The sequence below is a fragment of the Epinephelus lanceolatus genome, chromosome 15, assembly GCF_041903045.1.
Source record: "Epinephelus lanceolatus isolate andai-2023 chromosome 15, ASM4190304v1, whole genome shotgun sequence".
Lineage (NCBI taxonomy): Eukaryota > Metazoa > Chordata > Actinopteri > Perciformes > Serranidae > Epinephelus > Epinephelus lanceolatus.
In genome coordinates, this window is record NC_135748.1 from 33,500,204 (window position 1) to 33,515,583 (window position 15,380).

Consider the following 15,380-nt stretch of genomic DNA (forward strand, 5'->3'; position numbering starts at 1 on the left):
ATAATAAAAATAACAACAACAATAATAATAATAATAATAATAATAATAATAATAATAACAAAGACTTATCCATATTCACTAAATAAAAACAGACAACATGTACAAAAACACAACAAATACATAAATAACAGTAAAAAAAAATAGCAACACGTGCGACTTCACAACACAGAAACCAGCAATCTGCCCCCACATAAATATATTAAATATATTTTGTTTTGTCTCTCTTAGGAGAGTTTTTGTGTTCTAATTGTAAAAAAAAATAAAATGCATTATTGTTATTATTATCATTATTATTATTATTATTATAGTTATTCACAATTCACACGGTGGAAAGGTAGTTAATGATATTTTATGTTATTTCCATGGTTACGCTTGAGAGACTGTTGTTACGTAATGTAAATATCCTGAAATATCATTGGTGAATTCGTTGTTGTTTCCCCTACGTCATGAACATGGTCGCCACGCTCCGCCCTCCCGCTCAGCCCTGTTGTGGTTGACTTGGAAACCTTCGCAGCGTCGCTGGTGAAGTTGGAGGACAGTAGAATCACTGCAGGGTAGATACACGCAGTTATCTGTAGCTTACTCCTGTCCAGCTTTTTAAAATGTATTCATGTGGACTTTGTTTTGTTGTTGTTTGTTTGTTTTAGGCTCAGACTGTTTTAAGAGCTAAATCGGAGTGGAAAAAACAAGGCAAGTCAATAATGCCTAGCTAACGTTAGCACTTAGCAAGCTAACGTTACTTAGCGGCTAACTGTTAGCGTCTCGAAATGTTGCTTTTCCTACGGTTGTTTTTAGCCTCGTGTGAGCAGATACCACAGAAAACACAATTTGGGTTTGTCCCTATTTTTTTTATTCTAATTGCTAAACTAATCGTGTTCGTTAAAAACCAGCGTAGGATGATCCAGCAGAGATTTTGTGTGGTTAACGTTTAACGTTAAGGTTAACGTTATCCCTGTTTTGAATATACAGGATGAGAGCCTTCCTCCCTGGATTACTGCCCTTCTGTATTCAGAATGAGAGACATAACGGTGCCTGAGGATGCCAGCAGGTGAGTCCCTGCTTTCCCCTCAACACAAAAGCAGTAGAGGATATACTCTTATCCATCAATTAAATAAAAGTAACTTAATACCACAGTGTACCAATGCCATATCCTGCAGAAAAGTTTGTACAGAAGTAAACTTATAGTATCAAAAGTAAAAATTCTTATAATGCAGAATACCTTATTTCACAGTCCTATATATCATATTAGTAGATGATGCACTAAAGTGTAAGCAGGTAATCATTTTAATGCTGTAGTTGAATTTAAAGTAGTTAATCACACTGTTGGCTAGTTTAATGTAAAAACACACTATTTTTGAAATTGGAAATCTGATCGAGTAGAAGTGAAATACTTACTTACGCAAAAGTGCCTCAAAACTGAACTGAAGTACAGCAGTAAGTAGTAGTAGTAAATTTACTCTTTACCACAGCAACACACACTGCTTTAATAACATAGTATTAACTTATCTTGTCTTGGAAAATAAAATTTAGATCAGCGCTCACATGATTGGTTTGTCTCGAGCCATGTTTTAAGAATTGTTTTAAAAGTCATGCATTCTCAGCCCACGATAATGATGGTGTAACCTTTTTACAGGTGAAAGTGAAGTTCGGGCAAGGACCCGGGAAAGATTCAATGAAGTCTTCAAGAAATACTCTGATTCACAGAAGAAAAAGTCAAAGAAGAAAAACACTGAAGCTCAGGAGACCATTGTGGTATGTGTTAAAAATAAATACATCTGGTTTGTTTACTTAATCTCCTTCCCCCAAAATACCCTGCAAAGTAATGCAGACCAGTTGAAATGTTCAACATCTTATTGAAGAAAAAAAGATTAACGTTAATATATATTGACATTTCCCTGCTCTCCCTTCTCCCTGTTTTATTTAGCTTCAAAATCTAAAAAAGAATTTGAACCTTGAGAAGGACACAGAAGAAGATGAGACCATCCTCCAGAACACGTATGACCCTGAACAGGGCAGCCCTCGCTACACAAAAAATAAACGAAGGGAGAAGGAAACGGCAGAAAAGATTAACATCAACAACAGTAAAAACCAAGAGGAGGCTCCAACACCTAAAGGCAAGAAGAAAAGTAAAAGGGAGCTTCCCTCCCTCCCACCTGAGGACACTAGTTACATCCAGAATGATACAGATGCTTCCAAGTCTGAGATTGCTTTGGAGCCAGATGACGTAGGTGGTGGAAAAGAACCAAAACGAAAAAGTAAGAGGGGGAAAAGCAAAGGAGATACAGAGGCCAAGGCAGAGAGTCAGGTGGAGGATGCAGAGGACAAGCTGCTGCATGAATACCAGCAGCAGATAGCACAGGAGGAGGAGAGGACTTCAAAGAAGAAAAGCACCAAGAGTGCAGATGATAGTGTTGTCTCCCAAACCGTTCCCCTAAATAATGACGTTGGAAAGAAGAAGAAGAAAAAGCTGAAATCTGTAATCACACAGTCAGAAGTACGGTGTGTATATCTACTAGTATGATATTGATTTATTGTTGTTGTTGTTGTTTTTTGTTGTTTTTTTACATTTAATAATTAGGCTTAAAACTTTTCGGCTCACTAGGGATGAAGATGCCGACCAGGATGCTGATGTGGACAATGAAGCAGAATCTAAGGGAAAGAAGAAAAAGAAGAAGAAAAAACATGGTAACTTCACTGTTGTCAGGAAATAATTTACAAAGTTCCAATACAAAGTCTGTACAACATTGATGGATTTCATGTTTTTAATTTCTCATTTTTCAGTTGTCAAAGAAGAGAGTGATACAGAGGCAGAAGTACCACAGAAGCCAACATTTGATGACAGCCTTGTACTGGGAGTGTACATCCACAGGACAGATCGCCTCAAAACAGACCTGCTGATCTCTCATCCCATGGTGAAGATACATGTTATCGATGAAAACACTGGACAGTATGTGAAGAAAGAAGACTGGTGAGAATGGACACTCTCAGACACACATATTACCACAGTTCTGTGTTAAATTGTCTTAAATTCCATTTCATGAATATTAGGCATAAAGGTCATTATGTAGTTGTAGTCTAAAATTTAAAGTCATGAGGTCTTAATGCCACAAACATTTTTATCTAATTTCATTCACTCATCCTTTAATTTCTATTTGGCAAAATGAGTTAAGCTTTTAAATATGCTCCTTCGCGTCAAAGGGGTCAGTTGAGGTGGTTCGGGCATCTGATTAGGATGCCTCCTGGGCGCCTCCCATTGGAGGTGTTTCGGGGTATGTCCCACTGGGAGGAGGCCCCGGGGCAGACCCAGAACATGCTAGAGGGATTACTATCTTGTCTGGCTTGGGAACACCTCGGGGTCCCTCAGGAGGAGCTGGAAAGCATTGCTGAGGAGAGGGACGTCTGGGGTGCTTTGCTTGGCCTGCTGCCCCTGAGACCTGGCTTCAAATATGCGGTTGAAAGTGGATGCACAGATGGATGGATGGAACATGAAAGTTCACATTTGATTTTACAAATCTTTAAACTTAACACTGAACCTCATACTGACTTTTTATCTTAAACTTGCCTGTTGCAAAATGTAGATTAATCATACTAACTTTAATAACTGTATTCCTACATAAATCCTACCCCTGCACAGGACAACATATATGCTACCTTTATAATTTTCTGCAGTGCATGAATAAGATAAAGATGTTTCAGCCAAAAATCGTTATCAAATTTGGTTAAAATTCACCTTGAAAAGTACTTCAACAACCTCACGTTTAAGTGTCTGACACTCTGTTTACTGCAGACACCCAAAGTGTATTGCTTCAATTTCAGTATTTGTATGTACTGGTGAAACATTGTTGTCCTTTGTCTTGTTTTTTATAGTCGTCGACCCGTCTCCTCATTTTATGAGCAAGAGAATGTTGACCACATTATCCCCATCATGACTCAACCTTTTGACTTCAAGAAGAACAAATCAATCATCCCTGAGTGGCGAGAACAGATCATCTTCAATGAACGCTTTGGTTACTTTGTTGAACAAAATGATGACAGCCCCAGAGTTGTACTCCTTTTTGAAGTAAGAGACACTACATTTAATCATGTTTGGCCAATTTCAGTGTAGCTGTCAATAACTGATTTTTATCTAAATGTTTTGTAAAGATCCTGGACTTCATAACCATGGAAGAAGCAAGAGCCAACGTTGATGTTGACAAGCATGAGCGAGGATTCAGAAAGATTGCATGGGCATTCCTTAAGGTAGAAAGTTAGAAAGAAAAGACCAGTCTGAATTTGTTTTGAATTGTTGTTTGTTTGTTTTTTAAACATATCTCCCAATTTTTCTCTGTATCCTTTAGCTCGTTGGTACAAACAGCGTGCTGAATATCGACAGTAAACTTCGACTTCAGCTCTTCTGCCCTCCCCCTCGGGCAAAGAGACAACCTAAAACAATAGAGGTGGTTGAGTGGTGGAGGAAGTACCCCCGAAACAAATACGCATCCACCCTTTATGTTACAGTGAAAGGCATTAAACTTCCAGAGCATGTAAGTTAGATGCTGCTTTTCTATTACATCTTTGTAATGAATACTTCTGTCTTATGATTCAACTACAGGTATGCAGATATGCAAATGGTTTTCATATTAGTGATACTGTAGATGTTTGGTTTTTGTTCTGCAGGTGGACCCCTGTATTCGGTCCATGATGGCCCTGCAGGAGGAGAGGGGCAGCACCTCCTACAGCGAACTGCAGAATGAGGTCAACAAGAGAAGCCTGATGCAGCCTCTAGACAGCAAGCCACCACCCTTGAGATGGAGCAGGCTGCCTGGCCAGGTTGGTGGAATTAGGAATTATTATTTGATAGAACAGATGTCAAAATAATATCTTTATTATTTCAAAATAAGAATTAAAACAGTCCTGTGTATTGTTTAAATATAATGCATCATGATGTATGGAGGTGATAGTGTTCACAGCATCAGCGCAGAATGGATAACAAAAACATCACTCACATGTTTCATGTTTACTCTCAAGGTCTGCAGGATACCTAACAAGTCCATGCAGGTTTTCCGTGGTGGTAAGATGGGCTGCTTCGCAGTTCTCTTCTCTCACGCTGGGACAATACTGGCTACAGCTTGTGCTGACAGAGATGCTTTCCCTGTGATAGGTAAGCAACACCTCGTCTGTGTAAAACTCCTCCTGCTGATGCTTCTCTTCACACCTCAGCAGAAATCTCCGGCTAATTAACTCACTGTTTATTCACAGTAGTCATGAACAGCTCTCGAGATTATAGCAAGATTCTACAACTTCCTAGCATGAAAAGAAAAATGTTAAAAATATATACATATAACTCACTCATTTACTGTTACAGTGTATGAGATTCCTTCTGGCAAGGTGTTGGCTGAATTCATCGGCCATCTCAAAATAGTCTATGATCTCTGCTGGTCCAGAGACGATCGGAGCCTTCTGTCTGCCTCCTCTGATGGAACTGTCAGGTAAATTTCTGTTTGTTGGATTAAAAAAAATAGATCAAACTGATCAGAAATGTTGTGTTGTGTCTCAGTTCACAGTCTTCTGTTGTTACACTTGCTTTTTGTGTGCATAAGTGGGTTCATACTGACAAGTAGGGCAAAGGCAGTGCACTGTAAGTACCCAGGTTTTGTACTCATAGGGGTCAAAAAGTTACGTGTGAAAGGCTGGACACTCCTTACCCTCAAAGGTTGCTATGTTGGCTGTGTGGGGGGAGGGGAGTGACCACTAAACTTGTGAAAATGGCGGTTGAGGACACTGCAGCGGTTGCAGTTGCGCCAGTGAACAAGCTGGCAGATACTTTGGCAGGTGACAGTCATGTTCAAATACTCAAATGTTGGGATTGCCATTTCCGGTAAGTGCACAACAGCCATGTTCGATATGAGACACTACCTTGTCAAAATGAATGCATTACACAAGTAAGCACATAGTGTACACAGTGTATTTAAAAGGAAATGTATGAACAGAAGTATCCAAATTGAGACAGCATTCGTGTTACAGTGAGGTGTTGCTGCTGGTGACTCAGTTGCTGTAATAGTTGTTTTTCAAAGCGCCTCTAGGGGGAGTAAGTACTCCTCGTAGCAAGTGTCTTTATGTTCCCAGTGACACAGCATGTTTTGGGCTGTACTGGTGATTGTCTGAAGAGTATCATTTAAAGATTGTCATCATTATTCGTATTTTCTTGCTCTCGTCCCTCAGAGAGTGGAACGTGGAGAGGCTTCAGCAGTCGGCCCAGAAGGTGCTCCCTCATCCCTCCTTTGTGTACTGTGCTCAGTACCACCCCACGGCCCAGAACCTGGTGGTGAGCGGGGGCTACGACTCTCTGCTACGAGTGTGGAGGGTCGATGTGGATGAAGTGAATGGCCAGCTGCTGCAGGAGCTCGAGGGTCACAACAGTTTCATCAACTCAATTTGTTTTGACTCTGAAGGTATTGTGTGTTCATAGTGTACCTAAACTCCTATCATAAACTGGCAACCTGTCCATGTTGTGTACCTCTCACCCAGTGTATGCTGAGATAGGCCCAGTGCCAACTACTACCCTGTACGAGATAAGAATGAATTACTCACCCCAAGTGAATGTTACTGTGTTAATAAAAAAGTGTCACATACAACAGAGCTTTGATGACAGTAATAAACTAGAGGGAATCCACTGAATGTACACATAAGAAATTCTAAATGATATAAAGCTTCACACAGGTTTATTTTACATCATGTCCTGGCTTCAGTATTTTTTTTAAGATGAATTCAAAGAATGGGGAAGCTGCTCTCTGACCACCTCAGAGGACTTAAGAGATCCCCTATACTCATTCAAGCTCATTTAAAAGAAAAAATATTTTGTTTATACCAAAGCTTTTCTCTTTTATCATAAGCTGCTGCTGCCTTCACCCTAACACAGAGACCCCTCTTGAAACCACCAGAAAGTTTCAGTGTGTATGTGGGCATGCATGTGTGCATTTCAGTACATTTTTGAGGGATACTTAATTTAGTATTTGTGGTGCTCTGTTTAAGAAAAACGAAGCTTGGCTTCTTTTGTCATGTGAATGCAGGTTATTGTACTTGTGCACTCTTATAGCTGACATCTTTTTTATTGTATTTGTTGTAATTAGGAAGGAGAATGTTCTCTGCAGACAATACAGGCCTCATCCTTGTGTGGAAAACTACAGTAACCGACAGCAGGCGGCATCAGCCGTGTCATCGCTGGTGTATAGAGAAGGTGCATGAGATGATATTCTGACGTTTGAACTACATGTACATATCATACAGTATACTTAAGATCTGTCAGATGGTGGTCTGCTTGTGTAGTAGAAACAAAAATTTAAAGAAATATGAAACTGCACGTTTTTTCTTAGCAGAAAATTGATGAGATTGACCTCGGCGGCATCCCTGTCAACATGCTGCAGCTCCATCCGAACGGGCGGTGCCTGCTCATCCATGCCAAAGACAGCGTCCTGAGAATGATGGACTTGAGAATGTAAAGATAAAATTTAAACACTACCACTTGTAATTACAGGAAACAGTGACCTGTGTTCTGCTTTTAAGTGTCTCTACTGGTTTTGTGGTTTTTATGACTGGAGAGAGGGGGCAGACCTTAGCCTCTGTGAGTAGATGATAACTCACACTGAGTAATGCCATTAACTTAATGTATTTGCTCTTGTAATGCACCAGTATTAGCGACTCATTTCACTTCACTTCACTTCACTTTCATGAAGTTGACAGCACAGAGTGGCTGTTAAAATTAGATTTTGTAGCCTGAGTTATCGCTGTATCTCAGTTACACATAATTTCTGGGTTACATGGAACACATGAAAACATTTTTTGAGCTGTTAAAACAAATAATGTCACTATTCATAACTCTAATACAGACAAAATTAGCTGTCTTATATGAAGTAACAGTTCACCCAAAAAGAAAATACACATTTTTCTTCTTACCTGTAGAGTTATTTATCAGTTTAGATAGTTTTCACTAGATGACACTCGGCTTGTGGTGCTCAAAGCGTCAAAAAATACTTTAAAAACTCCACAGCAATGTCTCTTTCCAGAAATCCACAGACCTTCTTGTGAGCAGTTTCATGTAGGAACTTTTTTCCTTCTAATGAATTACATCCACTAGCTGTGTCATTGTTCAGAAGGAAGTGTGCATCTACTCATGAATTACAGGCTCACACCAAAACAGTCTAGATTAATAAATAGTGTTACTGGTAAGAGAAATGTATTTTGGATTTTAGAGGGACCTGTTTCTTTAAGATATCATTTATATCTTTTCAACAATGTATCTGCGTCTTTCAGACTGGCTATAAAGAAGTACACCGGAGCCACAAACTACAGAGAGAGGATCTACAGCACTTTCACGCCATGCGGGAACTTCATCTTCTCTGGTAGTGAGGATGGGATGGCTTATGTGTGGAATACAGACACAGGTAAGAATCATGCATTTTTTTTCCTCAACAGTTTTGACAGTATTGTACACAGGGGCTCCAGCTGACAGCCGTTCTGTCTCCTCAGGTGACCAAGTTGCCGTCTACTCTGAGCTTTGTTATTCCACTGCTCTCCATGGCGTGGCGTTCCACCCTCACGAAAACATGGTTGCTTTCAGTGCCTTCGGTCAGTCCCAGCCTGTCCATGTATACCTGTACGATCGCAAAGGTTTGTGAAAACACCTGTCAAGTACCTTTTTTCTGTGGATGCAGCCCCAGAATCTCTCAACTGTGCTCACTTTGTTTTCACATCTGAATGTTATTAAAGTCAGCTGAGCCATCTGAGTCAGTTGATACATTCAAGCACTGAAATACATACTAAACTGAGACTATGTCCTGCTATATCACACAGTTTCCCAGCTGGAGGCGCACACCATAAAAGCTGCGAGCAGATTATCTTCTACAGACACCAAAACCATCAGAAACACACCTGACACCCCAGCACTGCAGGACACATCTGCCGCTGCAACCATTGATCAGTTTGCCCAAGCAACAAGACTTGCATTGAAAATGCAGTGTGTTAAGGAGCAACTGGATTCAGTGCTTGTAAATGCTCATCCTCCATTACTTTGAAATAGGTATATTCAGAAACACAGAAATTATATGTGCAATAAAACTCACTTTTTCAAATCATTTTTAGGATCCACATCAGAGATCTTCAGCTTCTGGATACATGTATGAGCAAGGTGCTGTATGTGTTTTACATTTTAACTGTTGAAAAGTTTTATATGATGAATGTGTTGTGCTGAGTTACATCTCGATTAACCTGTTATGCAACAGTGCTGCTGTCCTTTTCTTTACATATAAAATATTCTGCTCTTGTGTGTTTGGTTTGCAGACAAAATGAGCATTACTCACTCAGGGAGGAGTTTCACAACTGACTCTGTCACAGTGAGTTTTTGATCCTTTGTAAACACACCCTTGTATACTTGGTCTTTGTTGAGCTCATTTATGTTGATGTAACCGGTCGAGCCCTTTATGCCAACCTTGATGTTGTTCTCTGGAACCTCTGTCTAAACATGCTTGTTCTTGGGTTTCCTCTCAAGTGCTGGGAAAGGAGATACCCTACAGAAATAAGTCTATAAAGTCATAGAGTGTGTATGTTTATGATAAACTCACATCTTGATTAGCACAGCTTTTCAGTAGTGTATTGCATTTCCTCTGGGTTGTTTGTTATCCAGATAATCCTGCTGGCTGCCATTATGTATTTGGTTAATTTTATTTCTTGACTTTAAAGGTATACTCTGCAGGATTGTCGGTTACTGTTACCAACCTGTTTGCATCCAGCAGTGAAAGTAAAAGCCAACCCCAGATCTGCTCTTGTTTGGCATTTTGCCTCGCTATATTGCGTTTTTGTGGCACTGTGTCTGTTGCTTATGGTCTGGCACCTAGGAGTAACCTTTTTATAAAGCCCCGACCTCACCTGAGTGTTGTGGCGTTACACACCCATAAATATCCTGAACACAGAAAACAAGAAACTCGAGACAGAGGGCTGCAGAAAAATACACTGCCGCACACTTTTATGGGGCTGTATGAGGTTCTTATCCATAGTTAATTTATTATGTACAGTAGGACATTGGCATGCACCCACTTTGCATAAGCAGGCAAGAGTACAACCACAGAAGCTACGCAATGTACTTCCGTGGCTGGAGGAAGCATCTATCCATTCATCCATTTTCATCTGCTCATTCGGGGCCAGTTTGCAGGGCCAGCAGGCCAAGCAAAGCACCCCAGACGTCCCTCTCCCCAGCAATGCTTTCCAGCTCCTCCTGGGGGACCCCGAGGCATTCCCAGGCCAGATGAGATATGTAATCCCTCCAGCGTGTTCTGGGTCTGCCCCGGGGCCTCCTACCAGTGGGACGTGCCTGGAACACCTCTAACAGGAGGTGCCCAGGAGGATCCTGATCAGATGTCTGAACCACCTCAACTGACCCCTTTTGAAGCGAAGGAGCAGTAGCTCTACTTCAAGCTCCCTCTGGATGTTTGAGCTCCTTACCCTATCTCTAAGGCTGAGCCCAGCCACCCCACAGAGGATACTCATTTTGGCTGTTTGTATCTGCGATCTCATTCTTTCGGTCACTACACTGGAGGAAGCAGCAAAAATGTAGCAGTTTAAGTGTATGCTGTATGTAGAATATTTTCACTGCTTTACCTTACTATCAGCAGTATCTGATGAGGAACTGTAGCTGTTATCTGTGCTTTCTTCAAAGCCACCAGACTCCATTGACAAAAACAGTAATTTTACCTTGTAGAAGGTGGGAGTTGCTGGTCTGCCACTGCCTCTACTGGTTAGTTTGTGTAATTGTGTGACTTTGGTGAATCTGAACTAATCCTTTACAACATCTAAGTCACACAATAACACAAACAAACTAAGTGATTTAGGCAGCGGCAGACCAGCAGCTCCTGTGTTCAGTGAGGTAAAATCACTGTTTTTGTCAGAGGAATCTGTTGGCTTTGAAGAGAGCACAGATGAATATAACGGCTACAGTTCCCCTTGGAAGTCACTGTCCGATGGCAAGGTAAAGCAGTGAAAATATTCTTAATATAGTGTACACTTCAACTGAAATTGATTTTTTTAGGTAGGTAAAATATGTTCGGGCATCTGGTAAGGATGCCTTCCGGACGCCTCCCTTGGGAGGTGTTTCAGGCGTGTCCAACCGGGAGGAGACCTCGAGGCCGCCCCAGAACACGCTGGAGGGACTACATCACCCGGCTGGCCTGGGAACGCCTCGGAGTTCCCACGGAAGAGCTGACGGAAGTGGCTGGGGAGAGGACTGTCTGGGCTTCTTTGCTGAGGCTGCTGCCCCTGCGACCCGGACCCGGATAAGCGGAGGACGACGAGTACGACGGACGAGTACGAGTAAAATATGTTTTGCTGCTGCCCCCATCCACAGCATTACATTGCTTAGCTTCCCTCGCCGTACTTGTGCCTGGCTCTCCAAACTGGAGGCATGCCGACCACCATATACTGTAGGTAATACACTGACTATGAATAAGTACCTCATATAACCCCACTTCAAATAATCTGAACTATCCCTTTAAATGACCTCTGCACATGAAATTAACCACTGACCGGGAAAATTGCCTCAGGAGGCCCAAGCAGGTCTCCATGAAATAGAAAGTAGTTATTAAAGTAGGTCTATTTTGAAATGAAATAAATTGCCAGACCACTCAAGTCCAGCCTTTTCCTTTCAGACGGGATTAAATGCTTCGTTGCCGCCTCCGTCTCTCCTGTCGCCGCACTCCAAGCTGCAGCTCTCTGGTCCTCTAGCGGAGCAGCTAATCCCCCAGGCGGCTCTGAGCGCCCAAAACCGTGAGTGGCTTGTCCAGTTAATCACACTGTTATAACCAATGAATGACTTTGCTGCCGCTCTGTGAATTGTGAGGTCAAATATTTTTCAAGATTGTCGCTGCACAAAATGTAGCATGTGGTGACCAAAACCAAAGGCTTCCAGCGTTGTTGTTTAGAGTCTCCTGAAGCATGTACACCACGCACAGAGAGAGTGATGGGCCTCTTGTGATTTTCACTTGTGTCCGTAAGTGAACACAAGTCACTGGATCGTGTTACAGTCTAAGATGAAGTATTTATGCCTGCTTTTGTTTGTTCTTGTTATTTCAGGTGGGTTCAGTCCAGTCGGTCAGCGTCTAAAAGGAGCTTCATCTTTCAGGCTACAGACAGTAAGGCTGTTTTATGAGTTTATTTCTTTATCTAATACTTTTTGTGATGTGAACATGACTGTCCTGGTCCATCAAATATCATATGGCCACTTAAACTGCTGCAGCAGGATTAACATTAATCTCTTTCTCTCCATCAGAGCCTTCCCGACCACATTTCTTCAGGCATCCAGGAAACAGATTCTGCCCCTGTTCAACAAGTAGTAAGTATCCACTGTAGCCACGAGCTCAGTCACATGAAACCTTCCCCCTCTCATATTTAACCCCTCCAACTCTGCGTTTCTCCCCCAGGTCGTCTCGCTCTATGACTACAGAGCTAATCGGTCTGATGAGCTGACTATACGCCGCGGTGATGTCATCCAAGTGCTGTACAAAGACAATGACAACTGGTGGTTTGGGCGTCTGGCCAACGGGCAGCAGGGATATTTCCTTGCTTCTTATGTGGCAGATCAGAGTAAGTGAATTATAATTTCTTGTGACAGACACCTAATAAACAATGCATATGAACATTTCCACGTGATGCAAGATGCTGAGTTGTTTTATGTTGCAGGAGATTTCAGTGAAGAGGTGACTCAGTCTGTAGAGGCACATGCAGCCTTGTCTGAGGGGACTGTTGAGAGGTCAACACCAACCAGGGTAAGGAGACAGAGTAATAGAGCAGCATACTTTACTTTATTTGTTTATTTGAAAAGGACCGTGCATATTAATGAACAATCGGTACAAATACATGACGTCATGTAAATATGCCGGATTTAGCTAGAAGCTAATTTCCATCTGTAGTCCTCACATTTAAAAGACAGACAGACATACCATAAATAACAGTTCAATCAACAACATATAAAACATCTGTCCATGATCTGAATCATGTCTTCTTTCATTTGTAATGTTATGGGCTAAAGGTGAAACAAGGTGTGGCTGTAACAGAGGGTGTACATGTCTTGCACTCCATATGCAGGTCTCCTTTCTCTTGTGTCTGTGGTGCCTATTTTTCTGTTTGGTAAAGTGATACTTCACCTCAATCTTTCTTTTATGCTTCAGACACCGTCTTTATACTGTAGATGTGACAACATTTAACAAGAAATGGTTGGCCACAGTCTCTCAAGGCATTTAGGTCAAAGCACTGCTGTGCCGAAGTACAGCCTCAGAACTTTTAGCATTATTGTAGACCCTTCTTTCATCTTTTTTAATCCTGTTATTTTTGTTTACGTGGTGATGATTGTCACCCAAAATCATGTACCTCCTGATGACTTCCTGAGCACAGGGATTTTGATGCTGACAACTTTGAATGACAAAGTATTGTATCATCTATAAAAACATGTAAATGCTCAGTATGTGACAAATACGGCTTCCATGCTCAGCTGGAAACCAGGGATGCATGATAATATGGGCACGTCATCAGTATCAGCCAATATCTGCTTCAAAATAAAATATCAGGATCAGCCAACATGCTTTTTCTCAATTTGCACAATGAAAATATTACATACATTGAAAAGTATTGTATTTCATGTCTCCATCTGTTGGTGGGCCATCATGATTAGAGTATGCATGCATAATATGATGTAACTCTACTACAGAAGAGACTTGATGATCACTGAAATTAGGCAGAGAAAAAAGTGGATAAAATGATAATGGTATCGGTTATCAGCCAAATGAGTTGTTAGGTATTGGCATGTTGGATATCGGTAAAGAATCCAGTAATGTGCATTCCTACAGGAAACAGTCTACGTGGTTATATTTTGTTGAAACTAGCCACTGATATACCTATAGTGGGTGAGTGAGAGAGACTTTAAAGACTCTGTGTGAAATTCACAGCGTATGAGCTTGGACAGGACTCTCAAAATGGAGGTGGCTTAGCCGGTAGCTAGCATCTAATGCTGCTAACTCCATAAACAGTAACAATGTCAACCAGGCAGGAACTGGAGGGTGAGCACTATGTTTCCACACCCCCGCCATCCAGATAGCAGTGGTAACCGCCATATAAGCACAGTACAAAGTGGCAGCAATGAACTAGCCAGACTTGCTTTCCACAACAAAGAACAGAGAAGCTCAGAGTACAGCACACACAGGGAGTGAATGTGTGACTTCATTCTGCTAAGGATGCCATTACTTCACTATATCTTTACATAGCAAATACAAGTTTACTGCTATAGTAATGTTTTAAATGTCACACACAGAACCTTTAGAAGATTTTGGGAGAAGTATCACTTTAATGTCTTCTTTTTAGTGCATAAAAGAATACATGGTGGTGGTGGTCTGTATTCCAGTTTCTGTGTGGCTTTTCCTGTCATTTTATCTTTTCTCCTTCCCAACTTTTCCAAGGTGTCTGCTGCAATTAGTTCTTCTGGGGAACTTAGGTTTCTTTCTGAGCCGACCCTTTCTGACACCGAGCCTGAGCTGACTGATGCCAGGTGAGTGGCTCGCTGAGCTTTAATCCTCACGACTCCATTCACAGGGTCGTGGTTTTACTGAACACTGCACAAGGCTCCAAGTAGTTCTTCTCTTAAACAAAAGCAAGACAACACAGGTTTATCACTGACATGTTGTGTTATAGTTAAATAATGAACACTGATTGGAATGATGGTTTTATTGCAGAGCTAGAAGGAAAAAGAAGGTGAAAAAGTCAGGAGTCCCCGCACCTTCGTCTCAGGCCACATTTTCAGATGCAGATGCTCCGGTGTCAATGAGCACCAGGAGGAGAGGCCGGTCAGCAGACAGACCTCTCCCAAAGAGACCAACGGGCCGGACTAATGGTGCCTTCGAGCCAGACACATGATTGTTTTCAACTCGAGTGCTTTCACCTTTATTCTGTTTCATATAAAAAGCATTTTTGTATTAATGACCCTGCAGCTGTGTTGTATTTTTACTGCTTTGTCTTTTTATATTCAGTCAGTATGTTCTGTATTGTATTTAATACAGATCGATCAATGACATGTAAAACTTTGATAATGAATGCTTAAAGAATTGAGTGATTCTAGGAATTCTAGTTTTACATATTTATTGATGTAAGCATATTTTCACTATTGCACATGTTGCATGTTTACAGATTATGTAGAAAACAAAATGTAATATTGTAGTTTTATTTTCTTAGCCTGTAAAAGATTGACAAATTTTGTATATGCCACTTCTTCAGTTATATAATAATACAGATTATTCTTTTGCAAGTGTTTGTCTTTCTATAAATCATGTTAAGTCACACTTTTGATATTTAACATTTGTAAATAATATAAA

The 15,380-nt window shown here is 41.1% G+C and overlaps 1 protein-coding gene across 5 annotated transcripts; it reads left to right on the top strand.

Annotated features, from left to right (window-relative positions):
* The first annotated feature begins 477 nt into the window (after positions 1-477).
* ahi1 (Abelson helper integration site 1) lies at positions 478-15,302 on the top strand. 5 transcript variants are annotated; one of them, XM_033643408.2, is made up of 28 exons: positions 478-554; positions 648-690; positions 970-1,048; positions 1,634-1,752; positions 1,925-2,499; positions 2,603-2,685; positions 2,782-2,968; positions 3,868-4,060; positions 4,144-4,239; positions 4,338-4,523; positions 4,657-4,809; positions 5,008-5,140; positions 5,345-5,468; positions 6,202-6,431; positions 7,110-7,216; positions 7,353-7,474; positions 8,290-8,420; positions 8,506-8,646; positions 8,830-9,023; positions 9,118-9,163; positions 9,316-9,368; positions 11,673-11,790; positions 12,097-12,155; positions 12,293-12,355; positions 12,444-12,606; positions 12,703-12,788; positions 14,472-14,560; positions 14,745-15,302. In XM_033643408.2, exons 3-28 carry the CDS (start codon positions 1,039-1,041, stop codon positions 14,923-14,925), a joined length of 3,642 nt encoding a protein of 1,213 aa, XP_033499299.2. In that variant the 5' UTR covers positions 478-554; positions 648-690; positions 970-1,038; the 3' UTR covers positions 14,926-15,302. The 5 variants fall into 5 exon arrangements, with proteins under 5 accessions (XP_033499299.2, XP_033499304.2, XP_033499302.2 ...); XM_033643413.2 differs by having other exon boundaries at positions 7,356-7,474; XM_033643411.2 differs by lacking the exon at positions 648-690 and having other exon boundaries at positions 487-554.
* The last annotated feature ends 78 nt before the right edge of the window (positions 15,303-15,380 follow it).